Source organism: Loxodonta africana, chromosome 21 (genome assembly GCF_030014295.1).
Source record: "Loxodonta africana isolate mLoxAfr1 chromosome 21, mLoxAfr1.hap2, whole genome shotgun sequence".
Classification (NCBI taxonomy): domain Eukaryota; kingdom Metazoa; phylum Chordata; class Mammalia; order Proboscidea; family Elephantidae; genus Loxodonta; species Loxodonta africana.
The window spans coordinates 19,294,305-19,310,722 of NC_087362.1; the positions used below are offsets into that span (position 1 = coordinate 19,294,305).

The window sequence follows — 16,418 nt, forward strand, 5'->3', positions numbered from 1 at the left end:
ATGTAAGAATTCTAATAAAGGCAAATTTCTGCCATCTTCAGTATGGAAAGATCTGATATAATCAAGTGGCCAGTTGGTTTCCCTGAAGGATAGTGTCATATCAAGGGTTCAGCATAGGTCTCTGTTTTGAAAGCTCTGATATTCAGCAATGGCAGTAGCTAAATCAGCTTGGTGGGAGAACACCTGCAAAGCCTCCCATCTTCGCCACCGGAACTACTCTGTTCATGGCCCATTGTGCAAGCTCTAACAGGCGGAAGACTGAGATTGGCTGATATCTATTGGGAGAATCATTCTGCCTAGCTGGTGGTTTAGGCTCCTGAGTGGTGGATGATCTCCTATGATCATGGATTTGAGACACAAAGATCTGCACAGTTTGCACACACTCCCTTAGGTTGAGTCACATACTTCTTACCTAGAACTTTTTGCCTTCAATTTTCCGATCTTGCTTATTCTAGGTCCCTGACAAACCAGTGAAATCATTTGCCACTGCTCAGAAATCCCTGTATATCTTTACATCAAGTCACTTTCTCTTGCCCCTCCTCCAGCTGATGACCGTAAGTACTGCCAGAGCTCTGCCCTTCTGGAGGATGATGCCTCACTATTTTCTTGCTGAGCTACCACTGTTTGGAAATGTCGTTCAGCAACTGTTCATTGTAGTTTGCAACAACATATTGAGCTGACAAACCAAGAATGAGGCCCGAGTTTCTTTGCTGTGTCTCTATCAGCTTGATGTAGGAGACCTCAGGTGAGAGATGAGAAAGAGGCATCAGAACATCAGGGGTATGTGACATGGGATCCCCCAACTTGTTTGTGTAACCCACTTGTGTCCACTAGATCTGTTTGGCCATGATCTTTAACGTGCTGTGTCCACCATTCAATGGACTGCTGCGGAGCCTGCCTGACTTTATAATTTAGAAAGGCTGACAATACTTGGCTCCTGGTGGACATCTCTGATTGCATAGTTGCTTGATATACCATGGTAGAGAACTCCGTTACCATGAGAGATGGTAGAATATCAAGAGTTGCTGTGGAATAGGGGGCATGAGGGCCTTACTCACTTATGCCATTCCCTAATTTGCCCCACCTTCCCAACAAAAAAAAAATTTTTTTTTCCAACAGTTCCCTGCAGCTCTTCTTCATTATTCCAAATTTCCCTTTACAAATTAGAGTCCAAGACCCACCTCCTGACCCTTTTAGCCTGACTGTGGAACTGCTGCTCAGTGGTCACATAACTTTCTAAGCTAATTCTGTCACAGTGGTCAGTGTACTGTACTGTAAAGATTGATTTACTTCTCTGTAAAACCCATGAATTTTTGCTTCTTTTGTACCAAATATAATACTTGGTTAAAAAATATGTATGTATGGTGTTCAATAATTGAGAGAGAAAAAAACTGAGTTGAGTGAGTATCTTAATTTTCTAAGGCTGTTGTAACAGAAATACAAGAGGGTGGATTTAAAAAACAGAAATTTATTTTTTTCCACAGTTCTGGATCCTAAAAAGTCCAAATCAGGGGCTCGGCCATGTTGATTTCTTCCTTGTCAGTAGCCCCGGGCCTTCCTTGGTTCTTGGTGATCCTCACATGGCATCTGTCTACCCCAGTATGCACTTACGTCTATGTAACTCAGAAGTCATTAGCTTCAGGATCTACCCAATACTACTACGACCCAACTGATCGACTGATTACATTACATTAGATTGCATCATGGAAGGTTATTACATTACATTAGACTAGATTACATCCGCAGGTAGAGGTGTTAGAATTGCAACATATATTTTCGGGGACACGGTTCAGTCCATAACAGTGAGGAACCAAGCCCTAAACTTGCTCTTATGAACTCTTCTCCATCCACCCTAGCCAACTCTGATTTCTTCTACCTCTGATCTACACCAACTTAGTTAATTACCTTTAGTACTCAAAGAACTTACACATTTATATCTCTAGCCCAGAAGTCTGGTCCCTTTTCAGGGTGATCTCTCTTAAGTCCCACATCCATCCTCTTGTGTAATCTAGGGTCCAAGGAATCATCCTTGCCATCCCAACTTTTCCCTCTCTCCTGTATGCCATCTATCAACAAGTCCTGGCAAATTTATCTTCAAAACATCAACAAACATCCACATATCTTCAGCACGAAGTACTACCGTCTTATGTCAAGCCACCACCGTCTCTCTCCAGGACTATTTTGTAGCTTCCTGTGTGTTCCTCCACCTTGAATTTATGCCCTACTGAAGCCGGAGTGGAAACCCTGGTGGCATCGTGGTTAAGAGCTATGGTTGCAAACCAAAAGGTCAGCAGTTTAAATCTACCAGGCGCTCCTTGGAAACTCTATGGGGCAGTTCTACTCTGTCCTGTAGGGTTGCTGTGAATCAGAATTGATTTGATGGCACTGGATTTGGTTTTTTTGGTTTTGGAAGCCAGAGTAATCTTTTCCAAATACAGGTATAATCACATTATCACCAGCTTAAAAACCATCAATGGCTTATTTTTATTCTTAAGAGGAAAGCAAAACACCATGGTATGCCTTAAAAGATTCTACATAGCCTCCTATTTCTGTAACCTTATTTGGCACAACCTTACTCTTTACTCTGTCTGCTCCAGCCACACACTTTTTTTCTGAACCCAGTACTACCCACACTCTTCCTTGTCACAGGGCGTTTGCCTATGCTGTTCCCTCTGCCATGAATGCTTTTTATTGCTTTTTTTTGTCCAGTTAACTATAAGAAAATACTCATTCTTTAGATCTCATTTCAAGTATTAATTCTTTAGTGAAATTGCCTCTAATATCTGTGCCTTTTGTCACATTTGTGATTTTAAATTTTTGTATGATAATTTGATTAACGTCTACCTTGATCACTAGATTGTTTGCTTTGTGGAGGTTGTTACCATATCTGTCTTTGTTGAAGGAATAAATGCATTTCTTATTTTTTGTCTTCTTTTATTGCAGGGCTGCAATTTACATCAAATAATGTCATTTTAGAGGGGCCATTTGCATCAAATATAGTCATTTTAGAGGAGCCAAAATAGAAGACGTTCGCTATATTGAATAATTGCCAGTTCAATTCTAAGGCCTGCATAACAGTAACAATGGGTAATTTTCAATATTTGATGTTTGTAGTTTATAAAAGGAGCCCTTGTGGTGCAGTGTGTAAGTTCTTGACTGTGGCTCGAACCCATCTGCCACTCTGCTCCATGGGAGAAAGATGTGGTAGTCTTCTTCTGTAAAGATTACAGCCTGGAAACCCTATGAGGCAGCTCTATTCTGTCCTATAGGATTGTTATGAGTTGGAATAGGTTTGATTGGCAACGGGTCCCCTGCTCCAATGGGTAATTTATAAAACAACCGTCTCATAAAATACTCAGATCCAATAGTGTTATAAACGGTCGTATTGCATGTTCTCTTTCCCTAATAATAACTAAATGATACAGTTATTTTAAAAGTACTGATAGTTCAAAACAATTCAATTCCCTCCCTCCCTTCCTCCCTTCATTCCTTCCCTCCTTTCTTTTTTGCTTTTTAGGATTAAAACAACATACATTGTTTTTAGAGAAAATGACACAGTTTATTTTGCGTGAAATACCCAAAGCTCGGTAAGTACTGACGTACTGTTGAAATAAAAAGAAAAAAAAAAAAAACTTTGAAATTTTATGCTCTGTGTGTCCACATATCCATAAACTGATATGCGTATAAATGATTGCTCAACACTGTCATTTGGAACAACTCGATGGTGGTGGAATAGCCGTCTTCGTCCAATAGTTGTCAGTAGCTGTCATTGAACGGATTGTTTCCCAAAGCCATTAGATTTATGGAACGGGGAAATTGTGTTATGTATATATATTTGTGTCCAGAATAACAGGCTTTGGAATCAGATATTCCTGAGTTCAAATCCTGGCTCTGCCATTTAGTGTTAGATAAGTTGATTTGCCTTTCTGTGCCTAATTGTCTTTATGATGATATAGTAACTGTACTGCCACCTTCTTATGAAGGATAGCTGTAATGCTTAAAAAAAAGGAGGCTATATTTGAAAAGGCACAGCAGATCACCTGACATGAAGTAACTACTCAACAAATAGCTATTGATAATAATAATAACAATAATAATCCTGTCAACCACAGCATCTTTGTGGAAACGGCAGTCTGTATGTGATCTTTAACTGTTTGATTTTTATTTTAGGTATTCCAGTTTATTAAATGATTTTGTTGAATCTAATTATTTTGTGATTGATGGGGATTCGTTGCTTGTTACATGCCTGTGTGACAAATCGTTCAAGCAGGGGCAGGATCTGCACTTCTTCTATCTGGTTGAATGCTATCTTGTGGATCTTATGAGTAACGGAGCACAGTTTGCCGTAGTTTTCTTCAAGGTAATATATGGTGTCTAATGTCATTTTAGTCATTTAAAAATAAAACCTACTTTAAAAGCTACCTTTCTTAAAATAAAATCATTGTAGAAAATATAGGGAACGCAGATTAGCAGAAGAAAAACATCACTTATAATCTCACTACTCAGTTTTCAACGTTTTATTATGAAATTTTTCAAACGTAGAAAAGTTGAAAGACCATGCAAGGAATATACATATCCCCACCATCTAAATTCTGTAATTACATTTTATTATACTTGCTTTTTCATGTATCTATAAATATACCCAGCCTCTATTCGTCAATCCATATTGTTTTCAGTGCATTTCAAAGTAATTTGCAGACATTACATTTTACTCTTAAACATTTCAGCTTAACTAGGGTTCAATGTTATTTTACGGGTTTTTTTTTTTAAAGAAAATTTTACAGGAGATGAATCATACAAATCTTAAGTGTACCATTCAACAGGTTTTGACATATGCACTGCAAAGAGCTTTGCCAAATGCATGACTGTGTAGCTCCCAGTCTTATCAAGATATTGAACATGACCATCACTTTAGCATGTCGTCTATGCTTCTCCTCAGTCCATCCTATCTCCCCAATCCAGAAGCAACCAATGTTTAGATTTTTCCCTACCACATATTAGTTTTGCCTGTTCTAGAACTTCTAATAAATGGAATTGTAGAGTATGAACTCTTTGTGTAAGGCTCTTCCACTCAGCATATTTTGAGATTCATTCTTTTTGTTGTGTTTATCAGTACTTTGTTACTTGTAATTGTTGGATAGTATTCCATTGTATGGAGTTCTGGTGGCTCAGTGGTTAAGAGCTTGTCTGCTAACCAAAAGGTTGGCAGTTCGAATCCACCAGCCTTTCCTTGGAAACCGTAGCGGGCCATTCTACTCTGTCCTATAGGGGTCACTATGAGTCAGAATCGACTTGATGGCAATGGGTTCAGTTTTTTTTTTTTTTTAATTGTATACATGTGCTACGGTTTATTCATTCTCCAGGTGAAGGGCACGTAGGTTCTTTCCATGTTTCGTTTATTATGAATAAAGCTACTATAAGCATTCACATGCAAGTCTGGGAAGACGTAGGTTCTGGTGCTCTACATACTTGCCAACGTTTGCATTTGGTCAGTTTAGCCGTTCTGGTGGGTGCGTAGTACGTTAGTGTGGTTTACATCAGCATTTTCATAATAATTAATGATGTTGACCACTTTTTCAAGGGCTTGTTGTCTATCCATTTATCTTCCCTTATGTAGTATCAGCTCAAATCTTTTGCCCATGTTTATTGGATTCTTTATCTTTTTATTAATTTGTAGGAGTTCTTAATATACCCTGGATTTGGTCACTTGTCATATGCATATATTGCAAATATGTTTTACAAGTCTGTGCCTTGCCTCTTTATTTTCTTAATGCTGTCTTTGGATGACCAGCCATTTTTATTTTGATGAAGTCTAATTTGCCGTTAATTTATGGTTATTGTTCCCTGTATCCTGCTTAAGAAATCATTGCTTATCCCTTAGTCATAAAGATATTTTCCTGTATTATTTCCAGAAATTTTATAGATTTAACTTTTGCATTTGGGTAAATTTGTGTGTGTGTGGTATGTGAGGTAGGAATTGAGATTCCATTGTTTCAGCACGAATTGATGAAAAGATTTTTCTTTCTCCGCTGGTGTCTTTGTCAAAAATCAAATGACCATTTCTGGGCTCTTTTTTTTAAGAGTCAGAATTGACTTGATGGCACTGGGTTTTTTTTTTTTTTGATTATTTCCTCAAAAGATTTAACAATTTTTATATCACTACCACAATGTTCTGATTATTTTAACTTTACAATAAGTCTTAGAAAAACTTTCTTTTTTGTTCAGCTTTGCTATTTTAGGTTCTTTGCATCTCCGTATAAATTTTAAAATCAGTTTGCCAATTTCTATAAATAAATTTGGTGAAATTATATTCAATATACATCAAATCTGTAGATCAATATAGAGTCTTTCAATTTCTGGACCTAGTATATATATTTATTTACATATTCTATAATTTCTTGTGGCAACATTTTGTAGTTTTCAATGGAGGGTTTGCACATTTTTTGTTAAATATGTATCTAAATATTTCATGTTTTTGATCCTATTGTGAATTGAAGTTTTAAAAGTTAGTTTTCTTTTTACTGCTATTAGTAGATTGAAATGCAAATAGTTCTTGTATATTGACCTAGTATTCTGCAATCTTACTAAATCCACATATTAATTTTAGTATCTTTTTTGTAGATTCCTTAGAAGTTTGTACAAGTCTAATAAATAAAGACAGTTTTGTTTCCACTTTTTCAATTTTATTTCTTTTTTCTTGCCTTTCATAGTGACTGGTAACTTCAGTAAAATGTTGAAGTGGAGTGACTGGGCTTTTTTACCTTATTCTTGATCTTAGAGGGACAGTGTTCAGTATTTCACCTTTAGCTCTAATATTAGCTATGACTATTTGCATCAGATTGAGGAAATTCCTTGGTATCACTAGTTTTCTGAGAATTTTTATCATTAATGAGCATTAATTTTTTAAAAAATGCTTTTTCTACATCTGTTGAAATTACCCGAGCCCTGGTAGTTCAGTGGTGAAGTGCTGGGCTGCTAACCAAAAGTCAGCAGTTCAAACCTACCAGCTGCTCTGTGGGAGAAGGACGTGGCAGTCTGCTTCCATAAAGATCAAATCTGTTGTGGTCCAGTCAGTTCCCACTCACAGCAGCCCTATAGGACAGAGTATAACTGCCCATGGGTTTCCAAGGAGCAACTGGTGGATTCAAACTGCTGATGTTTTGGTTAGCAGCAGAGCTCTTAACCACTGTGCCACCAGGGCCCCCCATAAAGATTATAGCCTTGGAAACTGGATAGGGTAGTTCTGCCTTGTTGCTATGAGTCGGAATCGACTCCACGGCAATGGTTTTATTGAAATGATCACATGACTTTTCTCCTTTATTTTAATTTGGTGATTTATGTTGATTGATTTTTGAATACTGATTTAACCTATAATTCCAGAGTATGCCCAAATTGGTCATGATATATATTCTTTTTTATGTATTGCTGGATTTGATTCCCTAATATTTTGCTACACTTTTTTTTTTTTTGGTATCTGTATTCATGAGGGATATTGACCTGTAATTTTTTTTGTAATGTCTTCATCTGGTTTTGATGTCAGGGTTATGCTGACCTAATAAAATGTTTTGAGAACTGGTTCCTCCGTCTTTACTTTCTTATTGATGTTGTTATTTCCCTCGTAGATGAATTTGATAAAATTTTCCAGTGAAACCATCTAGGTCTGGAGTTTTCTTTGTGTGAATATTTTTGATAACAAATTCAATTGCTTTAATAGATTTAGGGCTATTTAGACTTTTTATTTTGTCTTGTGTTGGTTTTGTTAGTTGTATATGTCGTGGACTTTGTCCATTTTATTTTAAGTTGTCTAATATTTTTTTAATATTTTGGCATAAAATTGTTTATAATATTCTCTTATTTTTTTTAACATTTGGAAATTTGTAGTGATGTTTCCTCTTTTACTCCTTAGATTATTAATCTATGTATTGTCTCATATTCTTGATTACTCTAGTTAAAGGTTTATCAATGTCATTGATTTTTTTCAGACCTAGATTTTTATTTGCTTTATTTGTTTTATTTTATTTATTTATTGTCTATATTGTTTTTTTCTATTTCATTGATTCTTACCCCATCTGTATTCATTCATTTGCTCCCCTTCTCTTGTTTCTGTTTTCTCTCTTCTTTCTTCCTTTCCTCCCTTCTTCCCTCCCTCCTTTTCTCTCTCCTTCCTATCATCCTTCCCCTTCTTCCTTTTCTAACTTCTTATATTGTTACCTTAAGTTAAGATCTTTCCTCTCTTCTAGTATGAACATGAAAAATTTCATTCTAAGCACTACTTTTGCTGCATCCCATCAATTTGTATCTTTTTTTTTTTTTACTATTTAACTGGAAATATTTTCTAACACCTTTGTGAATTCCTCTTTGACCAATATATTACTTAGAAATGTATTGTTTTAGTTTGCAAATACTTTTTTTCCTACCTATATTTGATTTCTAATTTAATATCATTGTGGTCAGAGAAAATATTTATATAAAATTTCAGTTATTTTGAATGTATTGTAACTCATTTTATGGCCTGTTTTGACTACTGCATTATGTGTCTTTGAAAAGAATATATATTCTGCAATCCTTATTCAAATCCTTATGTGTAGTGTTATATATAAATGTCATTAAATCGAAGTGATTGATAGCTAAAATTAGTTTTCATTTTTGACGATGGATGTTTATCTTAAGGGCACCCAGAAACATGAAGTAGGACAGGAAATTTGTCAGTAGCCTCTTTGCTCTATGGATTCCCATCCTTAAACTCTAGGAAGCACTGTAGGATTCAAAACTCAGCATGAATTTTACTTACAGTGCAGTAGAATGGCAAATTCAAGGGAGACACCATCCTTTTTGTTGAGTTTATGTTGAGTATCTCTGACAGCATAATATATTCTGTTTTTTTTAAAAAATACAAATTGAATGGATTACAGTTTTAACAAATCCCAATTCAAAAACAGAAGGGTGTGATCACCCTCTGTCTCTATCCTACTCCACATAAGCAATCATTATTTTACTCTTAAGGATTCTGGTATCTGTCCATTCAATCTTTACAGTATTTTAGTTTAACATTACTGAAGGGGTAAGTATTGTTCTGATTTACACAAACAGAAGATTCAGGGTTCTTGTTTACTATTTATAATCTAGTTTAACCCCCCCAAAAAACCAAAGCCATTGCTGTCAATTCCGACTCATAGTGACCCTATAGGACAGAGTAGAACTGCCCCATAGGGCTTCCAAGGCTGTAAATCTTCACGGAAGCAGACTGCCCATCTTTCTCCTGCAGAGTGGTTGGTGGATTTGAACTGCTGACCTTTTGGTTAGCAGCTGAGTGCTTTAACCATTGCACCACCACAAGGGTTCCTATAATCTAGTTTACTTTATTAAAAATGGAAATTTTAACCTGCTGAGAAAAGACTTATTTGTTTAAGGAGGAGGCATAGTGACCTGGAACATTTTTATCTACCAGTTGTGATCCATGTCATCTTTCTAATTCAGGTGAAATATACCCATCCATTTGCTACCTTGACCCCTTTTGAAAGTGTAGGGTGAGGGAATGAGAAGGTGGAAATTGAAAGTGGTGGGAACTCTAAGTAGTGTCAAAAACAAAACGAAACAAAAAACAAAACCAAACCCATTGGCATCAAGTCAATTCCAACCCATAGTGACCCTAGAGGGCAGAATAGAACCGCCCCAGAGGATTTTCAGGGAAAGCTGGTGGGTTCGAACTGCCAACCTTTTGGTTAGCGGCCATATCACTTCACCACTGTGCCACCAGAGCTCCCTAACCAGTGTACGCCTGCTTAAAAGTGGACAATCTGTTTAAATCCAAATTTTGACTTATGAAAGGAGAGACTACAGTTTGCAAGCCTAGGCCCTGACTATATTTCAGAACAAAACAACTGGTCTACATGTAGTTTGATCCTATATCCCCCTGTACTCTAACCAACAAAATTAACAAACCCCTAAATGAAAAAACTTGAAATAATGTAATTTGTTTTTTCCTCACAGGATGCTGAATGTGCCTATTTTCCTTTTCCTGAACTTCTTCCACTGAGAACGGCTTTAATTCTCCACCTTCAACGCAATACTAACCTTGATGTACAGACGGAGATTTCTGGATGCTTATCCCTGGAGTGGGGACTTTTCTTGGAAGAGCGTCACCCATACTTCTTGATAGTTTCAGACGAAGGCCTGAATGATCTACAGACGCACCTTTTTAACTTTTTGATTATACACTCCTGGGGAATGGGGGTCCATGTTGTGCTTTCATCAGGGCAGGAATCTGATAGTCTCAGATTTTACGCATATGTTATGCAGAGCAAGCAGAGAAACCAAAAGTTTTCTAAGGAGGTAATTTACATTAATAAATCTCATTTGTTTTTTTTGTCCTGAAATTTTTCTTTTTTAATTCTCAAAATGACTTAACTCTATTCTTTCCATGCTATTTCTGGAACTTTTAGTCTCAGAAAAAGTGATAAATTTAACAGCACTAAAATGATTACAGTAGCTATATATTGAACACTTATAATGTGCTAGGTTCTTTCAATGAATTATCTCAAGTCTCGTAGTAATCCTATGAGGTAGATGGTAGTGCACAGATCTTCATCTGTAAAATAAAAGCTGGAGAGGTGAAGTCACTTGCTGAGAGTCGTATTAATGAATGGTTGCCAATGCATTTCAATAGAAAGAGTGTGACTCTGGCTTCTGTGGATTGATCACTAGGGGCTCTTACCTTTGAAAATAGTGGAAAGCTCACAATGTATTTAATTGGGGCCAAGTTTAGAGGTCCATGTATCTAAGATGAAAACCCTGGTGGTGTAGTGGATAAAAGTTTGGCTGCTAACCAAGAGGTCAGCAGTTTGAATCCACCAGGTGCTCCTTGGAAACCCTATGGGACAGTTCTACTCCATCCTGTAGGGTCTCTCTGAGTTGGAATTAACTCCATGGCAACTGGTTTCATTTTTTTTTTTTTGTATCTAAGACAGGCTAGTGAAACAATGCTAACGCAGAGGCCTTTAATGGGGAGTAAATGAAAAAGGTTAATAAAGAAGGAAATAAGTATGATGCTTTTACTTCTTCACATTAAGTCACCATTTCTGTAGGATTTTCAAGGCATTTTAGAATTTTAATTCCACAATTTTCTCAGCATATTGGTATATTTGGTATACGTTTTATACAGCAACTGGTGTGTAAAACTTTGGGAGTCTGAAATGTGTTAACGATTTTCTGAGTAAGTCTAGTTTTTATTTTAATTTTCACATTTTAAAATGAATTCTGTTGGTGGATGTTATTCAATATTTCATCAGAAATGATCTTTCAATTCAATTTATATTTTAGCTGACTTGTCGCAAATCCTCATCTTTTTGTAAATGTGACACCACAATTGTTTGAGTTTGAAAATCGTCTTCTAAATGTGCTGTATGGCAATAAAAAACAATGAAAACTCATTTTTCAGAAACACCCCTCCTGACAATTGGAAGCATACAGATGACAGTCATGCTTTTAGAGTGGTCCTTTTGCTTTCATAGTATTTCTATAACAATATTTTCCAGTATTTTTGCCGAAGCTGGAGAATTCACTTTCACGTTGGGGGAGGTACTGCTCTGGGTAAATCTCTATTTTGTGTGAGAAATACCAGCCTCTGCCTTTTAGGAATGCAGTACTAGTACCCTGTTTGGTCTCTCTTAAGAATATATGCATTTTTTTGCTTTTCGATAGACGATTTTATTTTCCATCAAATTATCTTCTAATTCATTGACTGTAATCACCTTCCTAAAAGAAGTGATTTTTGGACTGTTCAAATCAGTTTCTGAATGAACACTAAAATGGCATTATATGTTGAAATTGTTGAGGTTGGATGACGGATGCATGAAGGAGGGTTATGCTATTTTCTCTGATTTTCTATACTTTTGAAAACTTCTTAATAACAAGAAAATGCATTGTACCCCTCAATAAAATTTAAGTAGGCAAAGAGGAAATATTAATGTTTATCATAGCTTAAATAAAATTGTCCTCAAGACACATGAGTGTGATTTTACTTTAAGGTACATTGTAACATATATAGAATTCAAATATCTCCTTTTTTTTTTTGTAGTTGGGAAAAATGGTAATTCATTTAAAGTGCTTTATATAATTGTCTCTCTTTTACAGAATCAAGAGATGATTCAGAGTGCTTATAAAAGCCTGATACAATGCTTGGAAGAAAACAAAATGGTGGCATTAACACCTCACTTTGGACATTTAAGTTGGGACGATATGGTGGAAGAGGTACTGAAACGTTTATTTAAGTAAAAGTTTGAAAGAATTTGATAAGTCAGAAGCTATTTGTGAGTAGTCTAGGGCTTTAGACTAGGTTAGACTGCCTGAATAGATAAGTAATATCTGAATCTTAGAATATCACGCTCTTAATTTAGCTTGAATTGATCAGATGGCATACACCATACCAAAAAACCAAACCAAACCCAGTGCTGTCAAGTCGATTCCGACTCATAGCGACCCTATAGGACAGTGTAGAATTGCCCCATGGGGTTTCCAAGGAGTGCCTGGCAGATTTGAACTACCAATCTCTTGGTCAGCAGCCGTAGCACTTAACCACTACGCTACCAGGGTTTCCGACATACACCATATAATGTTCATTTCCGGCAACCATATTTTAAGGCATCTGCCATATAAACAGCCAAAATGAGAAATTAGTTATACCTTAAATCTAATTTCCTTAATACGTTTTCAAACAATGCTTTGCAATACTGCTTCCTCTGATGGGCAGTCTCTAAAAGCAGTCTTTTTATGCTTTATTCTTATTTGTAAATATTAAAAGATGATGCATCAGGAAGTTGAATACATAGAGAAGTAAGGAATATTCATCATTTACACTACTTGGAGTTTTTTTTCAGGAATTTAATGCCATATTTTTGCATAGTTGAGGACATATTGTGTATACGTTTAACACACACTTCATTAGAGTTATCACGTAAACATGATCTTACGGTATTAAGAATTTTTCTTAAGTTTAATATTTAATTTCCCTAATGCTAGACATTTAAATAACTTCAAAATGTTGGCTGCTATAAATAACCCTGTGATGAACATTTTGAGCTATACATCTTTTGTTCACATTTTGGATTATTATTTCTATACGCAGAATTCCCAGAACTTGAATCAAAATTAGATCAAGAGGCATTGAGACGTTCAATGATACTGATATATATTGCCAAATAGCTTTGCAGAATTCTGTATCTACCTGTATTTTCACTTGAATATATAAAAGAAATGATTCATCACACAATTTTTAATGTGTTTTTTTTTAAATAATTTGATGTTTTGATATTTAAAACACCATCGAATTACCCTTTTAACATATATTTCTTTGATTGTTAGTAATAATATTTTTATCATTAATTTGTATTTCTTGGTGAATTGTTCTGTTCATGCTTTGCTAAAGTCATGTATTTCTTGCTGAGTTACTTGAGTACTTTCCGTGTTCAGGTTTACAGTGAATCTCTGGCATATCGATTTTATTAATTTTCAGTTTTTTATCATTAAAATGATTATAAATTTTCAAACATAAATACTTAGAGTTCTATATAGTTAAATCTATATATATTTTTTCCTATGGTTTCTTCTGTCAGTAACATTTCTGAGTAAAAAAAAAAATTTTCTGAATAATTTGACAGTTGAAAAATTTTCTTCTCTGACAGGCATGTAAGACTTTGTCTCTGCTTAAGCAACTCTGGCCACAAGGGTCTGATATCCGGAGTGTTCTCTGTGTTACTTTATGTTCATTGTCCTTGAGAATGTACCATTGCTTCTTAGAAAACAAAAAGAATACGGCCTCTGGTCAGGAAACTGACGTTCATCAGGTGTGGTTGGTATAACTTCTTTTGGGCTGAACCTGGGTTTTCGATTTTGAAATGCTCTTGGCTTCTGACTACCATTTTCCTCACTGGGCGTTTAGCCCCCCCGCCTAATTTATATGTATTGATTAACAAAAAAGGGAAATATTAGAATCTATTTATAAGAAAACAGTGTGCTATATAACTTAGTATTTTCCTTAGAAAATAATGCACAGGAAGTTTTATCTGGTGTTTCACCTAGTACTTGTTCAACCTAGTTCTTCAAATCATTAGAGAAAGGAAGAAGAAATGCAGCAAATTTGGAGGGGGGGGCCTACTATGTTTAGGGATCTTTAAGTACTTTCCAACAACTTTTTAGTATAGGCATTATTGCTCTCTTCTGCCAAATTCGGGACACTGAGACTCAGACTTCAGTGACATACCTAAAGTTACCTGGCAAAAGGCAACCTGGGTTTTTACCAGGATGGTTGGCCTGGTTCCGCTATACACATACACACACACACACACACACACACACAGAGAATTTTATATGCAGTCTGGATACTGCTGTATTCTAAGCTAAATAACCCATTCTAAGAAAAAAAGGAAATATGACTGCACAGGATTCAATGAATTAGTATGTGAGAGGATTGTCAATTTTTAAAATCGATCAGTGTGTATTCACTGAGTAGTTATTCTTGGTAATATGCTATGCACTTTGGAGAGAGAGAAGCAATAGACATAGTACCTACCAAAACTGGTCATAAATTTCTTGGAAGGCAATTTTGATTTTTCTTTGAAACTGCTAGAGGAACTGCAGATTTATATACCCAACTGCCTACTCAACATTTTTGGCTGTGTAGTAGACATCTCACATTTAACACACCTGGAACCAAATCCCTCCCTCCAACATTCATCTTTTTCATTTTTCCCCATCTCAGCAAGTGACAGCACCATCCTTCTAGTTAAAAAAAAAAAAAAAACAAAACCCAGTGCTTTCTAGTTACTCAAGCAAAAAAAAAAAGGGGGGGGCGGCTATTAACCTTTGGGACATACCACAGAGAGCACAGTGTGGAGGACAGGAGAACCGCAGCGAGCTGTAAGCTTTTGGCAATTCTTTCTTCTTTCCTTTATTTAGATTTACCCTCTCTAGCTTTAATTTTACTGAGAGTGTATATCGATTTATTCATTCACCTAATTTTTACTGATTGGCTAATATGTGACAGAGGCACTGGTAGTTCAACGGTAGAATTCTCATGCCCCGTGCAGGAGACCTGGTTCAATTCTTAGCCAGTGCACGTCGTGTGCAGCCACCACCCATCAGTTAGTGGTAGCTTGTTGTTGTGAAACTGGTTTTAGCAGAGCTTCCAGACTAAGAAAGACTAGAAAGAACAGCCTGGCAATCTACTTCTGAAAATATAACAGTGAAAATGCTATGAATTACAATGATCCATCTGCAAAGATCAACAAAGACAACAAACCAAAGGCCAAACTGACAAAAGAAAAACAGGAGAGGAAGCAAATAACTGAAAAAGAAATGAGATGGGAGACATTATAACAAGCCCAACTGAAATAACAAGGATCATAGCAGAATACTATGAAAAACTGTACTCCAACAAATCTGAGAACCTAGAGGAAATTGATGAATTTCTAGAAACACACTACCTACCTAAACTTACATAAACATTCAGAGAAGAGCTCACACCAGTACTACTCAAACTGTTTCAGAGCATAAAAAAGGAAGGAATATTCCCAAATTCATACTATGAACCCAGCATAGCCCTGCTACTAAAGTCAGGCAAAGACACCACAAAAAAAGATATCATAGACCAATATCTCTCTTGAATATAGATGCAAAAACTCTCAAAAAAATTCTAGCTAATAGAACTCAGCATCATAAAAAAAAAAAAAAAAAAAAGATACACCATGACCAAGTGGAATTCATACCAGGTATGCAAAGATAGTTCAACATTAGAAAAGCGATCAATGTAATCCATCACATAAACAGAAAAAAAGAAAAGAATCACAGGATTATCTCAATTGACACAGAAAAAGCATTTGATGAAGTCCAATACCCATTCTTGGTAAAAACTCTCAATAAAATAGGAAATACAAGGGAAATTCCTCAGCCTAATAAAGGGCATCTATTTTTATCATCAGCTGATCTTTGACAAAGGACCAAAATCCTTGGAAACTCTGTGGGGCAGTTCTACTCTGTCTTACAGGGTCGCTGTGAGTCAGAATCAACTCTACAGAAACAGGTTTTTGGTATCAGCTGATCTTTGACAAAGAACAAAATTCCACTAAATGAGGAAAACACAGTCTTTTTAACAAATGGTGCTGGCAAAACTTGATGTCCATCTGTTAAAAAAGAAACAGGACCCATGCTTTACACCATACACAAAAACTAACTCAAAATGGATCAAAGGCCTAAATCTAAAACCTAAAAGGACAAAGATCATGGAAGAAAAAATAAGGACAATGCTGAGGGCCCTGATATATGGCATAAATAGAATATAAACTATAACTAACAGTGCACAAACACCAGAAGATAAACTAGATAATTGAGAGCTCCTGAAAATTACACACAAAAGACTTACCAAA

At 36.0% G+C, this 16,418-nt stretch overlaps 1 protein-coding gene across 5 annotated transcripts in view; it reads left to right on the top strand.

Annotated features, from left to right (window-relative positions):
• Positions 1–16,418, top strand: part of LOC100665422 (DExD/H-box 60 like) — a 152,712-nt gene that overhangs the window by 16,740 nt on the left and 119,554 nt on the right. For all 5 annotated transcript variants that reach the window (XM_064273586.1, XM_064273588.1, XM_064273587.1 and 2 more), the window contains exons 4-10: positions 456–554; positions 2,944–3,087; positions 3,518–3,587; positions 4,171–4,360; positions 9,991–10,332; positions 12,133–12,249; positions 13,680–13,841. In XM_064273586.1, the coding sequence (XP_064129656.1) occupies positions 3,084–3,087; positions 3,518–3,587; positions 4,171–4,360; positions 9,991–10,332; positions 12,133–12,249; positions 13,680–13,841 (885 nt within the window). In that variant the 5' untranslated portion in view covers positions 456–554; positions 2,944–3,083. The remainder of the gene's footprint in view (positions 1–455; positions 555–2,943; positions 3,088–3,517; positions 3,588–4,170; positions 4,361–9,990; positions 10,333–12,132; positions 12,250–13,679; positions 13,842–16,418) is intronic.